General features: G+C 40.1%; 1 protein-coding gene across 12 annotated transcripts in view; it reads left to right on the forward strand.

The window, feature by feature from the left end:
• SGMS1 (sphingomyelin synthase 1) overlaps window positions 1-19,726 on the forward strand; it is a 289,370-nt gene extending 269,644 nt beyond the window's left edge. For all 12 annotated transcript variants that reach the window (XM_082854352.1, XM_082854351.1, XM_082854344.1 and 9 more), the window contains 3 exons: window positions 16,787-16,940; window positions 18,461-18,627; window positions 19,341-19,726. In XM_082854352.1, the coding sequence (XP_082710478.1) occupies window positions 16,787-16,940; window positions 18,461-18,627; window positions 19,341-19,520 (501 nt within the window). In that variant the 3' untranslated portion in view covers window positions 19,521-19,726. The remainder of the gene's footprint in view (window positions 1-16,786; window positions 16,941-18,460; window positions 18,628-19,340) is intronic.
• The last annotated feature ends 8,011 nt before the right edge of the window (window positions 19,727-27,737 follow it).

Below are 27,737 nucleotides of genomic sequence, written 5' to 3' on the forward strand. Positions count from 1 at the left end.
GTAACAGCAGAGCTAGAGACACTATTCCTGTCCCTTTGCACCCTCCACCCACCCAAACAAGATCTCTCCTCCCTGGCGGGACATTTTGCTGTATTGATCTTCTCTAGTAGCATAGAAGCTTTTCTTTAAAATAAACTTTATTCCTCTTCTATTGTCTCTACCTTTCCATCAGATTCATGTAATACTCCTTACCCCAACTTTTGCCTTGGAATAATTTCAACTGGGGAGATCATCGGAATTTTATGAAATAATTAACAGGAGATTTAGTTTTAAAAATGTCTAACTACATTAAAGCTTTTTAATGTAATAAGAAGTAGAAGAAGCTCATTTCCTCGATTTGGGTGGGAGAAAAAAATGGAATGCTGTGTGTTTGGAATCATTTCTTCACATCGCACTTGTGCTAGTGAAACATCCTTTCAATTTCATCCATTTGTACTTTTGTTACTTCCAGAAGAGACATTCTCTCTGATAGAACCTTGGAAGAGGGCTGAAGAATCCAGTCCCTTGGAAGAGGGATTTTTTTTTTTTTTTTCGGTACGCGGGCCTCTCACTGTTGTGGCCTCTCCCGTTGCAGAGCACAGGCTCCAGACGCACAGGCTCAGCGGCCATGGCTCACGGGCCCAGCCGCTCCGCGGCATGTGGGATCCTCCTGGACCGGGGCACGAACCCGTGTCCCCTGCATCGGCAGGCGGACTCCCAACCACTGCGCCATCAGGGAAGCCCCGGAAGAGGGATTTTTAAAGTGGTGTCTTTATCATTTGAAATTCTGGATCTCTTTAGGTTGCTTGCTTACTGTGGTCCCCTTCCTTCCTAGACTTACATACGTGCTCAGAGAGGTAGCTAGTTTGTTACTGCCCTCTTTCCGTTTTTGCTACAGTCTATTTCAGTAACTGGAGAATTCGTCATAAGGAATGAATGATCCCAAGGTTCTACTCATCTCCATCAGCAATCCTGCCTCTCTGCATCTCCTTGCTCTTTCTTCAGCCCTTCCAAAGAAAGCCAGCCTCACATCTTCTTTATCCTCTATGAAAGCTCTCAGGCACTTGCCTACAGCTCCTGACTTAGACGAAATACCTTGTTGTCACTGAGGACCCAGTGATGCAGACTCCTGCTGGGAGGCTGGCTTGATAAGCAAGTGTGTTCTCAGTAGTAGTTCGGTTCTTAAAAAAGTCTGTGCCTGGGAAGTTTCTCCACCAAGGAACATGCCATACCAGTTTAGGTAGATGTGGGATCTGGTCCAGCCCATGTTGAAGATGGACCCAGCATCAAGGGGTCGTGCTGTGTGTGTGGCCTTTCTCCCTGATCTGGTTCCAGCCTTGTTTCTTCTTAGGACCTCTGCAGCTCCACCCAGTTGCCGGCAACCCCACACTTGGTTAGTATTGGCACTTACAGAGTCAGCTTGAGTCATCAGCACATCCAATCAAGATCCCATAGCTAAATATAGCTTGTGGGTTTTCTTGGTAAAGACAGAGGTAATGGCAGGGACAGTATGCAAAACCAGACCCAAGTGTGTCACTCATTTATCATGCTGCCAGAAACCCCGACTAGGGCCATCTTTCTGTGACAGTCTTCTGGAAATTAGAATCTTTAAAGTAAAGTATACAGGAGGGGATAAAATGTTAGCAAAACTTATTAGTAAAAACTCACTAAATCTGATTCTTTTGTAGAACAGAGTTCTTGGAAGAATGGGTTCAAAAAAAGTTTTTTGTTCTGAAATTTTTCAGCTGTATTCCAGAGAGAAACCAGTATAAGGAACCACCGTGTGCCAGCACCCAGACTCAGTAGTTACCAAGATTTACTACATTTGCTTCATCTTATCTTCTGTTTTTCTTTTGCAGTATCTTAAAGCAAACCCCAGACAATGTTATTTCATTGCTACATACTTAATATGCATCTAAAAATTTTGGACATTTTATCTCATAACTTTAACGCTGTTGGTACATTCGGCACAATTAACAGTAATTCTTTGGTATTGGCAATTACCAACTCGTGGAATATCTTGATTGTCTTAAAAAATGCCTTTTTAAAAAAAACAGTTGGTTTGTATAAATTAGGATCCACAGTCTTTATATTACATTTAGTTGTTCTGTCTGTTAAGTCTCTACATTCTAGAGCAGTTCCTTCTCTCCTCCCCACCCCCCGTTTATTTTTTTTGGCATGCGGGATCGAACCTGTGCCCCCTGCAGTGGGAGCTTGAAGTCTGAACCGTTGGACCACCAGGGAAGTCCCCCCACCCCCTTTTTGTAAACCCCATCAGTAACTTACAGAGATCAGAGCAGTTGCCCTGTAGAATATCCCACATTCTGGACTTATCTGTTTGCGTCTTTCTAGTGTCAATTAACTTCTTCCTCTCTCCTCCATATTTCCTCTAAATAGAAAGTTGGCTCTGGAGACTTGATTCAGTTGTTCTAATTTCTTTGGCAAGAACACTTCACAAGTAAAACAGAATGATTTCTGAAGCTAGACAGAAGACTTGGAAAAGGTCTTGAAGGCTCAGTGCTGCCTCTTGGAGATCAAGCTTAAGAAACTGAGAGGTCAGACAAGGGTCAGAACACTGCACTGGGGAACAGTGTCAGAAGGGAGCGAGAGATAGTGCTCGAGAGAGATCCCAGAGACCACCTCTGCCTACCTTAGAGCCCTACCCAGGGCTTGGTTAGTCAAAACGGAAAGGAACCTTACTGAAAGTCATCCAGTCCAGTGTCTCAATATCCTTGCCACCAAATCTTGATCAAACTCTCTCTGAACCATTGCACCGAGAGGGGACTCATTACCCTGTAAAAATACAAACCTACCCAGTAGTGGAAAGAACACTGAGGTCAGAGTGAGGATGATGTCGTCCAGCACTTGCTAGCTGTGCAGCAGTTGCATTTAACTTCTCAGAGCCGCAGTCCCTTTGTTGGCAAGACAGGGCTTATGGCACTTTTTTCATACCATCTTAAGGAGTTGCGAGAGTGAAAGAAGGCAGTAAATACACAGGATTCTGTAGATGTAAGATGCTGTACAGAAATAAGAAAGCTTGGTGTGGCCATCACGCCTTAACGCCTAGACTCTTATTCATCCAGAGAAAATGTATTTAACGTGCATTAAGCACCTGCTGTGTCTGAGGTACTGGAGTGCAAGGGGGTGAGCAGAGTAGAAGCCCCTGCCTTTGTGGAAAGTGCTTTAAGACCACCTCATCCGAACTTTCATCTTATATAATGTGGAAAATGCTGTGATATAAGGACCTTAAGCTAAGCTGCTGGCCGTAGGGATAAGAGAAGTGGAGACAGATTTGAGCAATATTTAAGTGGCTGAATCAGTACAGCTTAGCAATACATTTGATATAGGGAATAAGGAGCGAAAGGAAGGATTTCAAAGGCAACTGGCTTTTACCACTGGCATAATTATAAGGTAAGGAGGAAAATGGAGTTAATGACTTCAGATTAAACAAATAGAGTCTGAGGTACTTGTGAGATATCTAAGTGGTGGTGTCCAGGCCAACTAGCAGTCTACATCTGAAACTGAGGGAAAAATCAGCGCTAGAAATTAAGTATTTGTGATTCATCATATTCTCGGTGGTGTTAAAGCTGTTGGTATGGATGAAAAGGCCAGAGACAGGACATTAATGTACGATGCTTCCAGAATTGGTTATCCCCTGACTTGAGACACCATCTAAGGCCTGTTGGTTGGTGGATATTCTTATGGTTATCAGTCATCATTAAACTCCAAGGGAAGGGAGTTGAGCTTTAGAATACGACTTTGTTTAACATGGGCACGTGAACTTAAACTTGGTTCTGCCAACATGCAAAGCCCCATAATTAGTATACTTAATTCTTCCCTTAACACCAGTATTCAAAACGCATGGCTTCTAAGAAAAATGTTTCAACAGGTATGCAGTAGTAATTAAGAAAATTGTTCCTAGTGTTCATTCACTTGATGGCAGTGTACTCTTTACTTCACAAAATGTCATGGCTTAGAGAAGTAATCGTCATGTGAAATGATGAGGTGAGAAGAGAAGGGGGCCTGTCATCAGATGCTCCTGCAACAGAGATGAGCTGCTGGGGCGTGAGAAGGGAAGGAAGCATTCAGTTCCTGGAACAGAAGCTTCTGGGAAGCACTAGTCCTGTATCCCAGTGGGTGTGCGTGGTGGGCTTACGAGGCTGCCAAGTTAGTGCAACCTTGATTACCCCTTGTTAATCTCAACACAGCTTTTCTCCAAGGAGCATGTGTCCCAACCAGAAAACACCTTCTTGTCATCTTGTTCTAACTTTTTAGGATTCAGTTTTTTAAAATAAAAAAGGCAGAAACATTTGAGAATTCTTCTATGTCCTAAGCTTTATGTAAGAAATTTTTGTTGTTGTTGTTTTAGCAAACTCCACAAGAAAAAAAAAGAAAGAAAAAAAAACCTGTCCCAGATAACACAGATACACTAATGTTATTGGAAGAGAAGGAATAACTCATGCTGTTTTCAACTCTCATTTTAATAATCACTTGAGTTAATCTAATGCCTAAGCATTAAAGTGAGATTCATGTTGGTTCTGGTTTTTGGTCTCCATGGTGACCTTAGATTTGAAAACCTTCAAAACGAGAGAGTTACGTTACATCCTGGGTACTTAGCTGGTTAACGCATTAATCTGACATGGTGTTTTCAGTGGAATGATTTTCTTGAACTTCAAAAACGTGACTTTTTATTTTTCTATCCAGCATACTTGAACATAGCCCACTGTCGGACAAGGCTGAGATTAATTGGACATCTGAGATTAATTGTTCAGTGGAACAATAAAATACAAATATAAGAACAGAAAGACTTCCGTGTTCTTTCCTGCCACTGTCAGTTTTTTTGCATTGCACGCATTAGAAAGATCAAAGCACCTCCTTCAATTCGATGCTAAGCTGTGATGTAGTAATCCTCAGTCTCAAGGGTCTCTTTACTGGCATGTGTTCAGTCTTACAAGGCACAAGACTCACTGCTTTTTAGGATTTTATAACCTTTTTAAGTTCTTTCCTACTTTCTTAGGTAACAGCTTGAGTGCTCAAAAGCTGCCCTCCTCGCTGACAAATGTTGATGTTCTGATTAGCTCCTGCTAACCTTATCAGCATTTCAGAATATGGCTTGTGTTCTGTTACCAAAATAGCTTCATGTCATCCTGTTGAATCGTGTGGAATTTAAATTGTCAGTGCTTGATTTTACCTAATTTTCTGCTTGCCTCCCAGTTTCTTATCATTTTGTTCATTCTCATTTTTAAAAAAATTTCTTGCTTTATAATTTCCGGTAACCTTCCCCATCCCAAGTCTCTTCTTCACTTTCCCATTTTTCTCTCCACTGTTCTCTTCCCTTTTCAGGAATGAGAAAAAAAGAAACAGAAAAAAGAGAAATGTACTAAGTCACTTCTTTCTGTCTTAAAAAAAAGGTTATTTTTTCCATCTTAAAGAAACTCTACATTCATTATAGATACATTGCAAAAATGTAAAAAGGAAAATTTTTACACTCATGGTTCTATCTACTGTTCCTGTTTCAGTATATTTATTAGTTCTTTATGTGTATTTTTCTTACATCGTTCTGATCATGCTTTTTGTGCAGTTGTTCCTGTGTCTTTACAGTTAACATTTGTTATATGCATTTTTACATGATTTTATAAACTTTCTAAATGGTTTTCTTATTTATGGGAAGTCTCCAGGGAGACAGGGATTGTGAGGCAGGGAGATTATAGATGTGACTTCTTTTCACAAACAAGCGGATTGCTTGCTTCTGAACAAACATTTCTAGAGGCCCTGTCTTGCGTGGGGTGAATTTTGAGGATACACAAATACGTAAGACAAATGGGCATCCAGAAGCTGTGACAGACATGTAACACATAAGATTATTCTCTGACTACAGCCTTCACTGTAATAGGCGTGAGGTGCTCAGTTGCCATGGAAGCAGAGAAGAAGGTGGCAAACTTTGCTGGGAGTGTTGGCTGCACTGAGGAGGTGCCGTCCGAGCCAAGTCTGAAAAGGATGAGTAGGTGTTTGCCAAGTGGAGTTGAAGGGAGAGAACAGAAAGGGTGTGAAAGGAAGTCTGAAGGCGCAGGTAAAGTTAGATACGCCTGGTCATGTGATCCTGTGGGCTGAGTGGCAGAGAGAAAGCCAGAGAGGCACGTTGTGGGCAGATTTTAAGGGATCTGGTCACCCTTCTAAGGAGTTTGGCCACAGGAAGCCAGGAAAGGTTGGAGCAGTGAATAGGATGTGATCACATCTGTCTCTTAGAAAGCCACCTCTCCAGTGATACAGAAAGTAAGCTGTTTGGGAGAGAGGAGGGGAGGTAGTCTTCGAGTGGTGCTAAATTACGTCTACCTGTTTCGTGCCAGGTATGATTCTCAATGTTTTTTCATTGAAGTCTCACAGTCATGAGTGGGAGGAAGTTGCAGTTGGTCCAGAGATGCTTGACTTGCCTGTTGTCTCGCAGGTAGTAAGTGGCAGAGGCAAGAAGTTCGGCCGCGTCTCTGTTCTTGGTACTTCACACGAGGGAGGCAGATGAGGCTGCTTTTGTGCGGCGTTTCAAGTTTAGAGATGAGGAATGCCTAGACCAGGGCAAACACTGGGAAGGTGACAGAGGTTTCCTACACGGCAGCAGCCATCTAGTGTGAAGAGGTCACCAGGGTGAAAAAGCATTCACTGAAGAAATCCAAAGAGCCTCGGAGGTGACGCTATATGACTCTACACGAAGCGTGATCCACTGTGTCAGAGTACAGGCAGATCGACAGCAGGACTTTTGTCGTGAGGAAGGTTCCAGAGCTTCCCAGACACTGCAGGCCGGTGGGTTCCATTCAGAAGCCACACTGTCCTGCTTGAGAGGCTCCCACTGGCCACGTGTGAGACAATTGGAGCACCACAATGAAATATGACAGTAATTAATTATAATACATTAATAAGAAACATTTTAAAAATTAGTGCTGGTGGAGAAAAAATTAACTGCTAGGTATAAAAGAAATATTAGAAATAGAAAATCACCATTTTGCAACCACTGTAGTAATAATTCAAGCAAGAATCATCAACAGATGCTAAAGCCACTGGGTGAAAGGTGGGGCACCATAATATTTATATAGTTTCAAAAAGTCACAAACTGCTTGTTAATAATAAAGGGGCAAAGGTGTGTATTCGGAGGAGAAATCTGGCAGACACTCTGGCAGCCAAGTGATCAAACCAGCAGCAGAACAAATGATATCGGATGCTTTTTGATCTGATGCACTGGGTAGGACACATCATTTCTGTATATTCCTGCCAATAACATTTAACCTGAGTTTAAACATAAGGAAACAGTCAGATAAAAGCCAAATGGAGGGACATGCTCTTGATATAAAAAAACTAGACTGGACTCTTTAAAATAAAATGTCAGTGTCATTTAAAAAAAAAAAGACTGAGAAACTAGTAGACTAAGAAAAATTAAGAGTATGACAAGTACCCTCAATATGTCTCCTCTGATTGAATCCTAGATTCCGGGGGGAAAGCTATACAGGACATTGTTGAGACTATGGGGGAGTCTGAATAAGGATGTCTATTAACCATGATAGTATTCTATCATTGTTAAATTTCGTGAGTGTGATTACAGAAGAAAATGTCCTTGTTTGTACACTTAAGGGTAAAGTGTCATAATGTATTCAACTTAAATCTCAAATGGCCCAGGAAAAAAAAGTGGGAGAAGGAGGAGAAGCAAATGTGGCAAAATATTGATAATTGATGAGTCTAAGGATGTTCATTATTCTCGTCTTTAGATTTACACATTTTCAAAGCAAAAATTTGAGGGAATTTTTTTTTAATTTTCACTTCATGACCAGGTAGGCTACAGAATCTCTCAGGTATAATTTTTGTTAAAGGGAAATCTTGCCTGACTGAAATACTGGATTTCTTTAATGTGACAAATAAGTATCTGGGTAAGTGGAAATCCATAGCTGATCTTTATTTAAGATTTTATGAAGGCTTTGATAAGTCTCCTTACTAAAGGCCATGAAAACATTTTTACGTTTTTACTGGGGGAAAGGGAGGCTGGTAGGGGGTGAGTGCTTTATTACTGATGATTATTTAGAGACCCCTCCCCATGAAAAAAAAAAGCCTGCCTGGTATAGGAACTCTTGGATACATTGGATAATGGAGCAGTGTGGAGAGCCAAATCCCTCAGAGCTCAGTGGAGGGAAAAATGTTTTTAAGGTTGTATATCTGAGTTCTAAGAGGATGTGTATAGGGAAATCTCCCTACTTCAGATCATTTGAGATGGATATAATATTTGCGGATGAAACTAAATCTTCCCAGGAATGAAATGATAACCATCTGAGGAAGAATTCATAAAAGTGATCACAGATGAACATCCGTGAGGGCTGTGTATTTAAGGAGAATTTCACTTCTTGGCTGCAAAGCATTGAGTTCTCGCTTAAGGAACTCCTCACCCAAAACATGGGCCTAACTTGATCATTGTAATGTGGTCTGATATTTGTATAGCACTTTATAATTTTTGAGCAATCACTTTTATAAACATTACCTCCCTTTGGCAGTGAGGGTTGAGGATGAGGTGGTGGTATTCTCGCCATTTTACAGATGAGAGAACTGAAGCTAGAATGGGTAAAATGGTTTGTCCAGAGCCACCTGGATGGTTAACCCAAAACGGGGGCTTGCGGCTGGATTTATCCTCATTGTTGTTCTTATGACATAAGCTTAGAGGTCTTTGGAGCATCCCTCCTACGCAGCACAACATAAAGCAAGGAAAGTTAAGATCAAACTGAAAACACCTTGCTCAAGAAGGTGGAAAATGTGTAATTTGTTTGTGAAAGATACCCATGGAAATAACTTTTTTAGAGATGGGGAAATTTGATTTAATGGAAAAAACACGAAAAATAGATCTTTAGTGAATAATGAATAAAATTTTTAAACCGTTCAACTATATTTAAATGATTTATGTAAAATGGATTCAATTTCATTAGCATGACAAAAACAACAAAAAAAGTGAACCTGGAGACATTGTCCAGCCTTTGTTATTTGGAGAAGTGTTTGCACCAATAGCTGCTCTTTCCAGGGAACCAAAAGGCAAGATCCTTTAGTGAGAGGTAAGACATTTGGATCTGATCCCACTGAGTCACTGTGAAATAGAAAAATAGCGCCTCTATTTGCTTATCTGTAAAATGGATATAATTACATATACGCTAACCACCTGATAGGCTTGTGAGGCCACAATGAGCTAATTGACAGGAAAACTCTGTTAAAAAGTTGGAATCTCTGTACCAACAAAATGTAATATTTTATTATGTACAAACGACCCTACATTCCTTTTTGTTGTTTTTTTTTACTCCTCAATCGACAGTCACAAAAAGGTATGAGAAATTATAAGGGACAGTTTTTTTTTTTTAATTGGCATATAATTGCCTTACAGTGTTGTGTTGGTTTCTGCTGTACAACGAAGTGAATCAGCTATATGTATACATGTATCCCCTCCCTCTTGGACCTCCCTCCCCACCTCCAATCCCACCCATCTAGGTCATCACAGTGCACTGAACTGAGCCGCCAGTGCTATACAGCAGGTTCCCACTAGCTAGCTATTTTACACATGGTAGTGTATTTATGTCAAACCTGATCTCCCAATTCCTCCCACCCTCCCCTTGCCCCACTGTGTCCACACGTCCATTCTCTACATCTGAGTCTCTGTTCCTGCCCTGGAAATAGGTTCATCTGTACTATTTTTCTAGATTCCACACATATGCATTAATATACGATATTTGTTTTTCTCTTTCTGACTTACTTCGCTTTGTATGACAGACTCTAGGTCCATCCATATCTCTACAAATGACCCAATTTCGTTCCTTTTTATGGCTAAGTAATATTCCATTGTAGATATGTACCACATCTTCATGGTATATATGTATCACAGAAGGTCGGAGAAATTATAAGGGGCAGTTTTGAACCTCTCACTGCTGCTGTGAAATCTAAAACATTCATCAAACTTAGCAACACACCATCTTCCCCTCAGTCTTCAAGGTCATGTTCAAGGACATTTCATGGCTCAAATTAGTTCTTAAGTGTCCATCCCTGGTTAGGAGGGCCGTGTGCCTGTTGAAATTCAGGAAGTGGCATAGTTTTGCTGCTTTTGTTTGGGAGTTGAAGTTGAGGCAGGGACTGCAGCACGTAGCGTGTGTTTCCCAGTTGCAGGCTGCGCAGGACATGGATTGATGGGGATTCCACTGATCCTGCTGTTCCCTGATGCTTGATTCCCTTAGCGGATCTGACCTGTGGTCTGGGTGTTGAAGAACAGCTTTCTTTACATGCCATGGATGGTAGTGAACTTTCTGTTTTGGAGGAAGACTTTTCTTCTGGAACAAGACAAGAAGTTATTTGCCCTGGTGGTAGTAGCTAGATTCATTGAATGCATGAATGAGGACAGGTCCACTGAGAGACATCTGACTGTTCCTGGTGGTTGGTATGGGGCATGATGGCATGACGTTACCTTTGTAAGGAACCTAGGCTGCTCAGAGCAAGGTTGCTTCATGTGTATCCGGTTCTTGGTTTATGCAGGCTTGGGGAGGCGCTGGCAGTGTACAGGTAGCGTGCAGTTTGCAGATAATACATACGCGGAGTCAGAGGACTTGGGACCCATTCCAGCTCCCAAACTGAACAGCCGGGGGACCCAGGACAGAGTTAAGACCTGCCTCGCTGATTTTTCAGGGCTGCTGTAAGATGAAGCATTGGTAAGACTCAAGGATTCTATTAAATAGCATTTCTGCTCTTTAGCACTCACTTTCAGCCCTTCCTCCAAGTTATACCAAAGCCATTGATTCGTGCAGCATTATTTGATGAGTTTGGGTTCTAGGTTCTCCCTCTCCTGCCAGAAGGGGATGAAGCACAGTGAATGTCCCCACTTTTCAGATGCACTTAAGAGAAAAGGCAAGTGCATGAGGCCATCTGCAAACTGAATGGTGGTGAACAGCCTATCATCAGAGCACTGTGTATTCAGCATTGAAAACATACTGGGGGGGGGGGCTTCCCTGGTGGCGCAGTGATTGAGAGTCCGCCTGCCGATGCAGGGGACACGGGTTCGTGCCCCGGTCCGGGAAGATCCCACATGCTGTGGAGCGGCTGGGCTCGTGAGCCATGGCCGCTGAGCCTGCGCGTCCGGAGCCTGTGCTCCGCAACGGGAGAGGCCACAACAGTGAGAGAGGCCCGTGTACTGCAAAAAAAAAAAAAAAACATACTGGGGGAACCTGGTTTTTAGTAACCAAAGGCTCACTGGTTTGAACCCTTCTGGCGTGGTCTGTCTCTTTCAGAAGCCTCTCCGTCTGTCTTCTGCTCTCCATTTCTTTCTATGTCTCATATTGCTTAAGTGATTTAGCCAGTTAATTTCTTGGCCGTTCATTAGAACTTGAAGAAAATTGCTCTGTTTTTACTGAAAAGTGATTTTTCTCTGACCCTAGGAGATCATAATTCACATAATGATGCAGATGCAAGACCTTGTCACAGCTTTGTAGTGCCCACTGAGAAAGTGTTTGTGTGAATGTCCCCCAAAGATCTCTGCTTTCAAAGATGAGCACTCAGAAGTCTACTGATGGGGAGGTTAGAGCTCCAGGTACACACTCCATCCTCTTTCCCACTGAATGCAACCCAACACACAGGCCACAGTGTCTGGAGCAGCCCTTTGAGGACTCTGGAAAATGGTAGCAGGCAGAGTGCAGAAGGAAACTAAAATGAGAAGGAAGGAAGATGGAGCTGGGAGCTTCCTGTTTCTGCTTCTTCCTCTTCCTCCCTCCACCCTCCCCCTCCTCCCTTTTCCTCCTTTTCCTCTTCTTCTTCTGTTTTCTTCCCGTGTCTCCTGCCTGTACTCAGAGGTAACCTAAATCTCAGAACTGCAGAACTCCACAGGAATCCCCTCCTTTCTAGCCCAACAAGCAGGGAACTCCTACCGGTTTCCATGCAAACAGTGCTAACATGCAGTGTGTACATCCTAGATTTTTCCTGTGCATGTTTTTTTAAACAGTTATAATTACACCAAACATTTTGTTTCATTTTTTTCCTCTTGGTAGAAGAAAATATTTATGATATAACTTACTACAAAGTCATTGTATGCTTATTTTTAAATAATGTATTAAACACTTATGGCCTAGTTCAGTGCATTTGAATCACTATAGTGTGCATTTGAATCACCTCAGATTCTGGCTCAGTAGGTCCTGAGGGGGTACAGGCACACGTTATTTTATTGAGCATTGCTTTATTACACTTTATAGTTATCGCAATTTTTAGAAACTGAAAGTTTGTGGCGATTCTGGGTGGAACAAGTCTGTCACCACCATTTTTCCAGCATCATTTGCTCACTTCATGTGTGCGTCACATTTTGGTAATTCTTGCAGTTTTTCAAACTTTGTATTTGTTATGTGATCTGTGACCAGTGATCTTTGATGTTACTACTGCCACTTGCTGAAGGCTCAGATGATGGTTAGCATTTTTAGCAATAAAGTATTTTTTTAATTAAGGCACGTACATTGGTTTTTTAGACATAATGCTATTGTACGCTTAATAGACTACAATATCCATAACTTTTTATGCACTGGGAAACCAAAAAATTCGTGAAACTCGCTTAATTGGAATATTCGCTTTATTGCTGTGGTCTGGAAGCGAACCTGAAATATCTCCGAGGTATGCCTGTAATGACAGGCAACCCCTGGTGTTGCCATTGCTCCCCTGGCCCAGGTTCTGAATGGCAAGGGAACAGTTATTTAACAATTCCCATTTGGGTTGTTTCTAGTTTGTTGCTTTTGTAAATAATATTGTGCGTAAAGATTTTCTTCATGTGCGGGCTCACTTCTTGGAGGTGGGTGTCTAGAAACAACTAAGCACTGAGTCAGTCACACACAGGTCATGGCTGTTTGGATTGGTGGTCAATATTGATGATTATTTTTGCAGAGGATTTTGCCAGTTGTAATAAATATATTACTCCCCAGGTTGGTGATGAGGAAATTGAGGCTTAGAGTGGTTCGGCTGCCCAGGGTCACACAGCTAATTGGTCGGAGAGCCATGCTTTTTAACCCAGCCTGTTTCAGAGGCCACTGCCTCTTCCTCCCTGCACTGCTGGCTGCTGCATTTACTACGTTCCTTCCCTCCTCTTTAAGGAGCCTGTTTGAGAAGATCAGTGACGTTGTCCCTGCCCCACCATTGGCTATCTTTTTTTAGCTTTGCTAATTTGATATGGGAAAGAATGAGCTCCTGTTAATGTTCATTTTTATTTCTATTTGCTTGACAGAGCCAGTGCCTCCAGCTGGTCACATCCTTTGTCCTTTGATAAATTTTGTTTCCTAAATGGTTTTATTTACTTGATTTATGTGTACTGTGTACACGGTAAAGATGTTAAGTTGTTTCTGCTCCAGTTGTGTTGTCATTTGCCTTAGAGTTTGTTTACTTTCTTAGAGTGTAATTTAAAAATTTTATGTAGCTGTAACCATCCATCTTCTTTTCCTGTTCCCCACTGAGCTTTTAGAAAGCCTTTCCCCTTGCAGAGGTTTGACAATCATGGAAAGATATTTTTAAAAGAAAGCATAGATGTGTTAAGGGCACTTGTAAGAAATGGAGCATTAATTTGGGGCTGTTTTTCCTCAATGCCATGTTTACCTCATAATCTCTCCCTCTTTTCCTACCCCTACAGTTTCTCCACAAATATTTTCCTACCAAAATGAGAGGGCAAATTGAGGGGGAATGGTGCTCAAGAATATGATGTATAGTTTTCAAAACACAGAGGGAGTTTCGAAAGGACAATTTGAAATAATGTAAACTGAAGAACTACCTAAGCTTTTTTGCCATAATTTTCTTCCATTTATTACCCGTTGTTATGACAGAACCAGACCAAACTTTCAATTTAAAACTTTCAAAAAATTTTTATCATGTTTATACATGCGTGCAATTTAAGAAACAAAATGATCCTACAGGACTTATTATGAAAACCATGGTACGCAACCCTTACCCTAATCACACTCAGCCTGCTTTCCTACTCTCTTTAGCGCTTTCAACTGAGTCTCGTGGTGTTTACCTTCATTTCTTTAACTCTTTTTACAGAATTTTTGTGTGTGTATGTGTTTATCCTCAGGTCTCTAAGTGCCATGGCAATATTGTTTCTTTATAATTTCCAATACAGGCTGTTGCTGACTTCCTGCTGGGGAAGGCCAGGATTTAGAGCCCTTGTGTTCCCCACACAATCCTCCCCCGCAGCTTGTATGTGTTCTGTGCCTTTTCCTTCCCTTCTTCCCCTCCCCCACCATCCCAGTACAGTAGTTTAGGCTTCTTATCCCATCTTCCCAGTGTCATTTTCTGTCCTTGATTTAACTCAGTATTCAGAGCTTACATTCTTACAGTTTTGTAGATGCTATTCATAGCCAAGTCATATAGTTTCCTATAATTACTTTTCAACACAATATTTCATTTCCTGTAGAGTCCGTAATTGCCTTGCTTTTTTGCTCTGTTAGTTTTCTGTGTACTTACTCGTTCCCATGTTGTGACTCAGTGCAGCCGCGGAATTAGGTGTTCTGTTAGCCTCATCTCCAGAGCTCTGACTCACCCATGTAGGGGGCTCCCTCTCTTAGGCCTACGGCACAGCTCTCAGTATTCCCTTTGCTGGCATCCTAGCAAATCCCATTTCTTCTTTTTTCTGTTTTCTCCTTTGCCTTGTAGAGTACATCTTCTGTAATTTCCCATAAAAAGAATACATAGATGGTAAATATTGTGAAATCTTGTATATATGAAATGACTTTAGTTTATCCTTGGTCTATTTTTTAAGATTAGGCTCAGTTAATAATATGGCTGCGTATAGAATTCTAAATTGGAAATCATTTTCCCTCAGAATTTGGAGGCATTTTTCTGAAGCCTTTTCTTTTCCAGTATTGCTTTTGAAGAAGCTTGATTCTTGATCTTTTGTTTGAAGCTTGTTTTTGATCTCTGGATGCTTGAAGGTCCCTTGTTAGCCCCAAGTTTCTGAAGTTCCGTAATGCTGAGTCTTGCTATGTAGATCTGTTTGCTTCTGTTGAGCTGGACTTTCAGTGATCCCTTTCAATTTGGAAATCCGTATCTGCTATGTGGTATGTTCAACCTGACGTCCTTAACTAGAAATCTTGATCAGTTTTTTTAAAGGGAAATTATAATGAAACATGTTTCCCAGAGCCCAGAATATTATCAGTTAAATGTTGAAAAGGGGTCATGGTGATTAATTTGGCTAACCAAAATTTAAAAGAATGCTGACAAACATAAAATATAGACAGTCACACGTTTTATTTGCCAGAGCAAACAAAAGTTTCGGTGAATGACTTGTTCATGCCATTTACCACTCTAGTATCCAGCCCAGACTTGTATCAGAGACAGGTAGATTTATTTATAAACTTTTTCACTCTTATTAAAAGGAAAAACATGCAGTTCTACCCACATAATTTCAGAAGATTGAAGGTACATCCTACTCAGTCCCTTGCTTCAATTTGGTCCCCCAAAATCACATACCAAAAAAAAAATTCATATATTTGACTTTCTAACCTCCAGCTGCTTTAGCTAATAAGTTAGTAGAACATTTGTCCTCTAGGCCAAGCGTGTGAAATAGATCTTTAAATTTTTCCCAGAGATTTTCCCCCAGATGGCAGTTATGGTAGTAAATCAATCAGTCAGTCTTTAACAGTGTAGTGAAAAAAAACTTTAGTAACTAAATATCTGCTGACATGTGCTCTAAAAAGTGCCAACATGTAAGGGGAGCTCTGAAGCTGCATGCTTCATCTCTAGGACCACACTCTTCCAGGGCTGTCTGAACAGCAGTGAATGTTGAGTGGACACACTTCATGGCGGGGGGGGGCGGGGGGGCGGTGACTTTACATGTCTTAATATAAACTCATAAAGGAAAAACACTCCTGTGCATCTCCTGTACTCTGAAAACCCCACTGAATACTTCTGTGACTAGATATATGGGTTTCCCCACACACGCACACACACACAAGCAAATCTCTAACCCTCTTTAACTCCATTCTGGCACTGTGTCTACCTGGAAATAGCATCGGATCCCACAGGGTAAGGGCTCAATCTCACACTGACTGTCAGCCCCCAACCACTTCAGACTCTGATCACAGGTTCAGATTGTCACCTATACTTCTTACTGACCAGCTTTAAACTGGAAGTTCCTATGACCCCCCCTCCTTGGGTTCAGTTAATTTGCTAGAGCTCACAGAACTCAGGAAAACATTTTACTTACTAGATTAGCAGTTTATTATAAAAGGATATAACGTAGGACCAGCCACATGGAAGAGATGTGTAGGGCAATGTATGTGGGAAGGGGCGTGCATCCCTCTCCCCACATCTCCTCACGTCCACCAACCTGGAAGCTCTCCAAACCCCTGTCCTTTTGGATTTCTGTGGAGGCTTCATTATAGAGGCATGATTGATTAAATCATTGGCCATTGGTAATTCACTCAACCCCCAGCCCTTCTCCCCTCCTTGGAAGTGGCGGGAAGTGGGAAAGAGGTTCCAACCCTCTAGTCACCTGGTTGGATCTCCTGGCAACCACCCCCATCCTTAGGGGCTTTCCAGAAGTCACCTTGAACTCATGAACATGAACCTAGGTGTGGTTGAAAGGGGCTTTTATGAATAACCAAAGACACCTCTATCTCTTCTCGGGAAATTCCAAAGGTTGTAAAAGCTCTGTGCCAGGAACAGGGATGAAGGCCAAATATATATTTCTCATTATAAATCACAATATTACAAAGCTTAATTTTGAATATAAGTTATAATCGTAGCAGACTTTTATGTGGGCTAATAGTCTGATTTTTTCTTTTCCCACCAGCTCTTCGGAGACTGGGAAGCCCAACTGAGGAGAATAATGAAGCTCATTGCTGGTGGCGGCCTGTCCATCACAGGCTCCCACAACATGTGTGGGGACTACCTGTACAGCGGCCACACGGTCATGCTCACACTCACCTACCTATTTATCAAAGAGTGTAAGTCGAAAGCAGCCTTCCATGAGAAATGTAACTGGGCATGGAAAATGGGAACAGAACAGGCCTGATGTCAGCGGCCCTGGGGGGTGGGATTCCTAACCGCCTGCTGGTTGGTACCTGCAATACTTTAATGGGGTTAAGCCTTATCCTTGGAGATGCCATATTGGAAGACTTGGGTCACAAACTGATTTTGAATCCTGGTGCTATCACTTACTAGCTCTGTGACCTTGGGGAAAACCTCTAACCTCTGTAAGTCACAGTTTCCTCATCTTTAGAATGAGATACTGATAGCTCCTTCATGAATGAGGGAGAGGTTGTGAAAATTAAAATAGATGGCATATAGGGACACTAGTAGTGGTGCAGGGAGAATGAATGGTAGCCGGTCTTTGTTGTTGCATTGTTAGAGTACCAAGTACAGATTTTCCTGGAAATGGAACATGGAGCCCTGTACATACTCTTAAGACCCTACCCCCAACCGTGACCACTCCATTTAAACTGACAAACCTCCCTTCACCCTCTCTACTGCTGATCCCACTTATTTGGTTCAATTTTTTACTTTTCCATAGGCTTTAACACCTTCTAACATAATATATAATTTACTTTATTATAATCATTATTTATTGTTTCTCTTCAGTACTAGGAAGGGATCTCCCCACAAAGGCAGGCTCTTTGCCTATTTTGTTCATTGATTCCAGTGACTAGAGCAGTTCCTGTCCTGGGCACATCGTAGATGCTCAATAAATAGTGGTTGAATGAATGATGGATACCGGGACCCCTTGAAAATTCTGTAAAAGCCTAAACTGTCTTCCCCGGCGTGAGAAGGGTAGATCACACTCAGACAACATTGTTGCCTAAAATTTCAGACCCTCTGAAGCCCACTTAGTGAGAATACAACGTAGGAAGGCCTGCACGAATAGAGATTTTGAATCTCCCGTCAGGTGACTTCCCAGACACTGCCCTGCCCTTGGGAACGTACTTGGGCTCGAATTCCCAGGCATTTGGATTCTCTCTTATTTGTATTTGAGAAATGGAAATCTCAAAGACTTTCAAATTAGTGTATGGTTGCAGAGCTTGGAAAGCAAATAGGGCAGTTGTATCAATTATAATCGCCTAGTCTGTGTATAAGGATCAAAAGGTACTGATTTTTGTATAGAGCATTAATCCCAAATTATTTCCTGGTAAATTTAATTGTCAGTGGGCGGTGGTGTTTTGTATTTTAATGGAGCATGATGCATTAACCTGTCCTTATTTGTCCTTTTAAGCTACACTTATAATTACATGAATCAAGTAATAACCAAATATAAATTACTATGGCTAAGAAAATCACTTTATGAAATAAGCTGCTTCCCTTCTAACCTCCGTTACAGAGAAACGAAAGCCCTTAGGTTTGCTACCCCAAAAGATCTGTTTTCAGAAGGAAAGATCCAAGGTAATTGGATTCAGAAGTAGTAGTTGAGGCATGGTCGGGTGCCCTTAGTGGCACTTGAATAACGGGACTATTGCAAGTTTCTCCTTTTCAGATTCCCCTCGACGACTGTGGTGGTACCACTGGATCTGCTGGCTTCTCAGCGTGGTTGGAATCTTCTGTATTCTCTTGGCGCATGACCACTACACTGTGGATGTGGTGGTGGCATATTACATCACCACAAGACTCTTCTGGTGGTACCACACTATGGCCAATCAGCAAGTGAGTTTCTCTCCCCATTTGATTTTAACCCCTATTGCTGTTGGCCTGCCGTCGCTGGCGTGGCAGGGGGAAAAGCGCAAAGAACCCACAGATGTCTTCGGTTTCTTTTGTCTTAAGAGATAGTCAGCTAAGGTTGTGTTGTCTCTTGTGATGCTGATCCACTTCTGAATCAAAGATGAGCCAGAAATGTGTTAATATAATGACATAGGAGACGGCATCCTTCTAGAACAAGAGTCACGCTCTCATTGTCCCTGGAAAATATTTTTTAAGCTGTACCTACCTCTTGCTTGATTTGCAGTCCTACCTTCTTTTCTATCTTTGGCCCCTCACCAGCTTAATACTTAACATTTAATTAACTCTCTCTGTTTTCATCGTAGAAGAGTAGCTAAAACGCTAATTGAGGTATTTCTTTATAGACAAGAGAGTGAGTAAGCCGCATGTTCCCGTGTACTCCCGGAATTGGAGTTACTTGTTTTTCTGCTAGGGTGTGGCCCGGTTTACAGCTGAGTGCAGAGTGTAGAACGGTGGTGGGAGTGTGAAACTGTGGCTATGTAGGTGGTCATGGGGCGGGTCTGGGGGCCTTTGTGAATTTTAATATGGAAACTATTTGAACCTAAAGTGAAAGGTTATGTGAAACATGTGTATGTTCCTTTTGGGGCTGGAACCATCAGTTGTTCTTCCTGACTTGGTTTTCTCTTTCTGTGTTCTCTTAGGTGCTAAAAGAAGCTTCCCAGATGAACCTCCTGGCCAGAGTGTGGTGGTACAGGCCATTTCAGTACTTTGAAAGGAATGTCCAAGGAATTGTACCTCGATCTTACCATTGGCCCTTCCCCTGGCCAGTAATCCACCTCGGTAGGCAAGTTAAATACAGCCGGTTGGTGAGTGACACATAACAGCTGTACACGGTGGGGAAAGAGGAGCTGTCCGAAGTGCTAAGAACTCCATGAGAAAAGATGCCATAAAATGAACACCTCCCTTATCCTGTTATCTTTCAACAGTTACCGTGACTTAACCGATTGAGTTACCTGGTCAGCACTGTGATCTTTTTTTTCTCTCCAAAGGACCCGCGTTGGACAACAATAAAGAAAATTTAACCTGTCGTGCACTGTACACATTTCCTGTTCATAGGCTTGGGATTTACATAACCTTGCAACCACCGTGTTCCTTTGTATATGATGCAACAGCATAAATGTAAGCTTTTATATCATAAGTTCTGGTCTTTCCAGTCACACCTGGAAATAAAGCGTATTATTTTCTTGGGAAAACATACTTTTCATATCTCTTGCCCCAAAGATTGGGCTGTAAGCCATTTTCTAGCAAATGTCTCTATGAAGGTTTCTAAGTACCTGAATGGGGTTCGATTCTGAAATCTTTCTACCTGTTGCACCGATATTCAAATAAAAATGACAGACACAGAAAGGTTTGGTAACTTTGGATTTTGTAAAAATCAGCAGAGACAGTGTGTCAAAAAGTACAAAAAAAAAAAGATTCTGTTATAAAGTGATTTTCTAAGTATTTCCTAACTTTATTTTTCAAAATGATGTTATGAAAACCAAATTTAAAGATTTTTACATGTCAGAGAAAAGAGAGTTAAAATTTAAAAATGTTTCTTGGGAGAGAAATTTGTCTATGTTTCTAGTGCCTTTCTTGTCTTGATTGTATGGTCAGTAGGCAATCTTCAATGTTTTTATTTAAAATAAAGTATTCCATGAAAATATAAATGTATGTATTACTACTAAATTTTGCATTATAGCTGAATTAAATCAGGAGACTGCTTATGGTTTTTAAATTGCTATGAATTAAAGAATGGGAGAGTTAATTAGAAAGTCAGAGCCTGTTCCCATATTGTGAGCAGGTGGCAATGACAGGTACCACTTCAATTATTTTATCATCTATTTGGTAGTTTGATTTTAACTATACAATGAAAACAGCCATGAATACTTTGTTTTTAAAAAGAGAGTTTTGAAAATGATCACTTAACTAAAAATTGAAAGCTATAAATTAGTTATCCATACTCTCATGGCAATTTTGTTGGTAAACAACAAAGAAGAGATCTATTTCTTTAAAATATATTTGTGCAGGAACTGCATGTAACTCTTAAGTTTTACTCCTAACATGAGTATGTTTGGGGAAGTATTCTATTCTATACTTGCCAATGTGGAGAACAAAATAGTTTTTTAAGAATGAAGAAGTATATATATCCATTCTGTATTTTATGTGCAGCAGAATTATCTTCCAGTAGGGTTTTTTTTTTGGTGTATTCACAAGGTAATATTTGTATTGTAAAACAATAATGGTGAAGGAAATAAAAAGGCTTTTAAAATTTTGTTTGTTTTAAATCTTTGTAAAGTTATTATTCCAGAGAGTATACTGATACCTTATTAACAGCTTACCTAGATCATAAAATAATCAAAATGCACTTTTTAATAAAAACTGATACTTAAAATAAATGGCTGCTATTTCTAATGTGTTCACATTCTTCACAAAAGTCGTAAATGAAGTCATTAAAGCAAGATGAAAAACTGAGTTTTGAAATTTCCTTGCTGAATTTCTTTGAGAGAGGGCCTTTATAATCATGTTTCTTTTCCCTTGAGATTCCTTAAAATGTACTGTAAAGTTCGGTAACCTCTACAGATTGAGTGTATTTTTAAAAACATATAAAAAGACTTACAGATAAGTTTAAGTCAAACTGCAGACCACTGTTTACCAATAACTTTGAATTCTCTAATTCTCAATCAAGTCACTTAACTTTTTCCCCCTATAACTGGAAGTAATACGACTTTTTCAGTTTAGTTGGAAAGGAAAAGTAAATTCTGAAATGAGAAATACAGTAATACTACTTTGCTAATCGATGGTAATGCAAACATTTTTTAAAAAGAAAAAAAATATTGTTCCTGATGTGGGAAAGAAAGGAGGATGTTAACAGTCAAAGCCTGTCTTTATTAAGGGAGGCTGTTATGTAACCAGGGAGGCTAGAACTGTAAAACTAGGAAGATTTCCTGCCTGGGACCAGATGCCACAAATTGAAAGGGAAAGTATCTTGAGTAATGAAAGTGAATTCTTGGCATATGCTAAAAATAGGATCTTTTTTTCCTAGGTCAAAATAGTTACATAAAAAAATTCATTATGTTGAGTTTACATACTACATATGTACCAGGAAATTCACTTGGTGGTGGTTCTTCATGCCTGACTGTACAGAATCATGAATTGACGAGTCTTGTGGCTCTAAAGTCTGCAACTTCCAGGAAGGACAAGAGAAATCTCGTGTTCTGGAGAATTGTAGTACAGTTGATAATGCCTGCCTGAACAAGGACATGTGCTTTTCCGTGCTTCGGTTTATTTAAGCCAGAGCCGTAGACAATAGCTTCTTTGTTTTACTCTCTTTAAGAGTTGGGCAATTCACATGCATTATCTTGTTAACCCTCACATCACCACAAGGTGTGTTATTATCCCCATATTATGGGAGTTGACTCAGGTATGTTAAATAACTTTCCCAAGGGCATGCAGCTGGTTAAGTGGTAAAAATCTGATTGGAGTCCAAGTTTTCACCCACACCTCAACAACCTCTCCACCCAAATACTGTGAGCTTTCGTAAATTCTTCAGTAAAAGTCCACAGTGACAGAAATCTGCCTACGGTGTTCAAGCTAAGCAGGGTGACTTACTGTGAACCAAGTAGTAGGAAATTCACACCATGAGGTGGAGAGACTAATTTTGCCCGTTTCCTAATTGCTGTATGTTTTGTTTGTATCCCAAGCAAACACCTAAATTGATAAATTTGATAAATATCTCATAAAATTTATAAATATCACATAAAATGAAAGTGCTTGCTAGCTTTTTTAAAATTCTTATTGATGAGTATAGTTTTTATTTTTTAACATCTTTATTGCAGTATAATTGCTTTACAATGGTGTGTTAGTTTCTGCTTTACAACAAAATGAATCAGTTATATATATACATATGTTCCCATATCTCTTCCCTCTTGCGTCTCCCTCCCTCCCACCCTCCCTATCCCACCCCTCCAGGCGGTCACAAAGCACCGAGCTGATCTCCCTGTGCTAGGCGGCTGCCTCCCACTAGCTATCTACCTTTGGTAGTGTATATATGTCCATGCCTCTCTCTCGCTTTGTCACAGCTTACCCTTGCCCCTCCCCATATCCTCAAGTCCTTTCTCTAGTAGGTGTGTGTCTTTATTCCTGTCTTACCCCTAGGTTCTTCATGACAGTTTTTTTTTTTTTAATTCCATATATATGTGTTAGCATACGGTATTTGTCTCTCTCTTTCTGACTTACTTCACTCTGTATGACAGACTCTGGGTCTATCCACCTCATTACAAATGGCTCAATTTTGTTTCTTTTTATGGCTGAGTAATATTCCATTGTATATATGTGCCACATCTTCTTTATCCATTCATCCGATGATGGACACTTATGTTGTTTCCATCTCCGGGCTATTGTAAATAGAGCTGCAATGAACATTTTGGTACATGACTCTTTTTGAATTATGGTTTTCTCAGGGTATATGCCCAGTAGTGGGATTGCTGGGTCATATGGTAGTTCTATTTGTAGTTTTTTAATGAACCTCCATACTGTTCTTCACAGTGGCTGTATCAATTTACATTCCCACCAACAGTGCAAGAGTGTTCCCTTTTCTCCACACCCTCTCCAGTATTTATTGTTTCTAGATATTTTGATGATGGCCATTCTAACTGGTGTGAGATGATATCTCATTGTAGTTTTGATTTGCATTTCTCTAATGATTAGTGATGTTGAGCATTCTTTCATGTGTTTGTTGGCACTCTGTATATCTTCTTTGGAGAAATGTCTATTTAGGTCTTCTGCCCAATTTTGGATTGGGTTGTTTGTTTTTTTGTTATTAAGCTGCATGAGCTGCTTATAAATCTTGGAGATTAATCCTTTGTCAGTGGCTTCATCTGCAAATATTTTCTCCCATTCTGAGGGTTGTCTTTTGGTCTTGTTTATGGTTTCCTTTGCTGTGCAAAAGCTTTGAAGTTTCATTAGGTCCCAATTGTTTATTTTTGTTTTTATTCCCATTTCTCTAGGAGGTGGGTCAAAAAGGATCTTGCTGTGATTTATCTCATAGAGTGTCCTGCCTATGTTTTCCTCTAAGAGTTTGATAGTTTCTGGCCTTACATTTAGGTCTTTAATACATTTTGAGCTTATTTGTGTGTATGGTGTTAGGGAGTGACCTAATCTCATACTTTTACATGTACCTGTCCAGTTTTCCCAACACCACTTATTGAAGAGGCTGTCCTTTCTCCACTGTAAATTCCTGCCTCCTTTATCAAAGATAAGGTGACCATATGTGTGTGGGTTTATCTCTGGGATTTCTGTCCTGTTCCATTAATCTATCTTTCTGTTTTGTGCCAGTACCATACTGTCTTAATTACTGTAGCTTTGTAGTATAGTCTGAGGTCAGGGAGCCTGATTCCTCCAGCTCCGTTTTTCGTTCTCAAGATTGCTTTGGCTATTCGGGGTCTTTTGTGTTTCCATACAAATTGTGAAATTTTTTGTTCTAGTTCTGTGAAAAATGCCAGTGGTAGTTTGATAGGGATTGCACTGAATCTGTAGATTGCTTTGGGTAGTAGAGTCATTTTCACAATGTTGATTCTTCCAATCCAAGAACATGGTATATCTCTCCATCTATTTGTATCATCTTTAATTTCTTTCATCAGTGTTTTATAATTTTCTGCATACAGGTCTTTTGTCTCCTTAGGTAGGTTTATTCCGAGATATTTTATTCTTTTTGTTGCAGTGGTAAATGGGAGTGTTTTCTTGATTTCATTTTCAGATTTTTCATCATTAGTGTATAGGAATGCCAGAGATTTCTGTGCATTAATTTTGTATCCTGCTACTTTACCAAATTCATTGATTAGCTCTAGAAGTTTTCTGCTAGCATCTTTAGGATTCTCTATGTAGAGTATCATGTCATCTGCAAACAGTGACAGCTTTACTTCTTCTTTTCCGATTTGGATTCCTTTTATTTCCTTTTCTTCTCTAATTGCTGTGGCTAAAACTTCCAAAACTTTGTTGAATATGAGTGGTGAGAGTGGGCAACCTTGTCTTGTTCCTGATCTTAGTGGAAATGCATTAAGTTTTTCACCATTGAGGACGATGTTGGCTGTGGGTTTGTCATACTGGCCTTTATAATGTTGAGAAAAGTTCCTTCTATGCCTACTTTCTGTAGGGTTTTTATCGTAAATGGGTGTTGAATTTTGTCAAAAGCTTTCTCTGCATCTATTGAGATGATCATACGGTTTTTCTCCTTCAATTTGTTAATGTGGTGTATCACGTTGATTGATTTGTGTATATTGAAGAATCCTTGCATTTCTGGAATAAACCCCATTTGATCATGGTGTATGATCCGTTTAATGTGCTGTTGGATTCTGTTTGCTAGTATTTTGTTGAGGATTTTTGCATCTATGTTTATCAGTGATATTGGCCTGTAGTTTTCTTTCTTTGTGACATCCTTGTCTGGTTTTGGTATCAGGGTGATGGTGGCCTCGTAAAATGAGTTTGGGAGTGTTCCTCCCTCTGCTATATTTTGGAAGAGTTTGAGAAGGATAGGTGTCAGTTCTTCTCTAAATGTTTGATAGAATTCGCCTGTGAAGCCATCTGGTCCTGGGCTTTTGTTTGTTGGAAGATTTTTAATCACCGTTTCAATTTCAGTGCTTGTGATTGTTCTGTTCATATTTTCTATTTCTTCCTGATTCAGTCTTGGCAGGTTGTGCATTTCTAAGAATTTGTCCATTTCTTCCAGGTTGTCCATTTTATTGGCATAGAGCTGCTTGTAGTAATCGCTCACGATCTTTTGTATTTCTGCAGTGTCAGTTGTTACTTCTCCTTTTTCATTTCTAATTCTATTGATTTGAGTCTTCTCTCTTTTTTTCTTGATGAGTCTGGCTAATGGTTTATCAATTTTGTTTATCTTCTCAAAGAACCAGCTTTTAGTTTTACTGATCTTTGCTATTGTTTCCTTCATTTCTTTTTCATTTATTTCTGATCTGATTTTTATGATTTCTTTCCTTCTGCTAACTTTGGGGGTTTTTTTGTTCTTCTTTCTCTAATTGCTTTAGGTGCAAGGTTAGGTTGTTTATTCGAGATGTTTCCTGTTTCTTAAGGTAGGATTGTATTGCTATAAACTTCCCTCTTAGAACTGCTTTTGCTGCATCCCTTAGATTTTGGGTCGTCGTGTCTCCATTGTCATTTGTTTCTACGTGTTTTTTAATTTCCTCTTTGATTTCTTCAGTGATCACTTCGTTATTAAGTAGTGTATTGTTTAGCCTCCATGTGTTTGTATTTTTTACAGATCTTTTCCTGTAATTGATATCTAGTCTCATAGCGTTGTTGTCGGAAAAGATACTTGGTATGATTTCAGTTTTCTTAAATTTACCAAGGCTTGACTTGTGACCCAAGATATGATCTATCTTGGAGAATGTTCGATGAGCACTAGAGAAAAATGTGTATTCTGTTGTTTTTGGATGGAATATCCTATAAATATCAATTAAGTCCATCTTGTTTAATGTATCATTTAAAGCTTGTGTTTCCTTATTTATTTTCATTTTGGATGATCTGTCCATTGGTGAAAGTGGGGTGTTAAAGTCTCCTACTATGAATGTGTTACTGTTCCGCTTTTTTGGCTGTTAGTATTTGCCTTATGTATTGAGGTGCTCCTATGTTGCGTGCATAAATATTTACAATTGTTATATCTTCTTCTTGGATCACTCCCTTGATCATTATGTAGTGTCCTTCTTTGTCTCTTCTAATAGTCTTTATTTTAAAGTCTATTTTGTCTGATATGAGAATTGCTACTCCAGCTTTCTTTTGGTTTCCATTTGCATGAAATATTTTTTTCCATCCGCTTACTTTCAGTCTGTATGTGTCTCTAGGTCTGAAGTGGGTCTCTTGTAGACAGCAAATATATGGGTCTTGTTTTTGTATCCATTCAGCCAATCTGTGTCTTTTGGTGGGAGCATCTAGTCCATTTACATTTAAGGTAATTATTGATATGTATGTTCCTATTCCCATTTTCTTAATTGTTTTGGGTTCGTTATTGTAGGTCTTTTCCTTCTCTTGTGTTTCTTGCCCAGAGAAGTTCCTTTAGCAGTTGTTGTAGAGCTGGTTTGGTGGTGCCAAACTCTCTCAGCTTTTGCTTGTCTGTAAAGATTTTAATTTCTCCATCAAATCTGAATGAGATCCTTGCTGGGTAGAGTAATCTTGGTTGCAGGTTTTTCTCCTTCATCACTTTAAATATGTCCTGCCACTCCCTTCTGGCTTGCAGAGTTTCTGCTGAAAGATCAGCTGTTAACCTTATGGGGATTCCCTTTTGTGTTATTTGTTGTTTTTCCCTTGCTGCTTTTAATATGTTTTCTTTGTATTTAATTTTTGACAGTTTGATTAATATGTGTCTTGGCGTATTTCTCCTTGGATTTATCCTGTATGGGACTCTCTGTGCTTCCTGGACCTGATTAACTGTTTCCTTTCCCATATTACGGAAGTTTTCAACTATAATATCTTCAAATATTTTCTCAGTCCCTTTCTTTTTCTCTTCTTCTTCTGGAACCCCTATAATTTGAATGTTGGTGCGCTTAATGTTGTCCCAGAGGTCTCTGAGACTGTCCTCATTCTTTTCATTCTTTTTTCTTTGTTCTGCTTTGCAGTAGTTATTTCCACTATTTTATCTTCCAGGTCACTTACCCGTTCTTCTGCCTCAGTTATTCTGCTATTGATCCCATCTAGAGTATTTTTCATTTCATTTATTGTGTTGTTCATCATTGTTTGTTTCATCTTTAGTTCTTCTAGGTCCTTGTTAAATGTTTCTTGCATTTTGTCTATTCTATTTCCAAGATTTTGGATCATCTTTACTATCATTCTGAATTCTTTTTCAGGTAGACTGCCTATTTCCTCTTCATTTGTCAGGTCTAGTGGGTTTTTATCTTGCTCCTTCATCTGCTGTGTGTTTTTCTGTCTTCTCATTTTGCTTATCTTACTGTGTTTGGGGTCTCCTTTTTTGCAGGCTGCAGGTTCGTAGTTCCTGTTGTTTTTGGTGTTTGTCTCCAGTGGCTAAGGTTGGTTCAGTGGGTTGTGTAGGC

Source organism: Leucopleurus acutus (genome assembly GCF_964270905.1).
Source record: "Leucopleurus acutus genome assembly, chromosome: 14".
Taxonomy (NCBI): domain Eukaryota; kingdom Metazoa; phylum Chordata; class Mammalia; order Artiodactyla; family Delphinidae; genus Leucopleurus; species Leucopleurus acutus.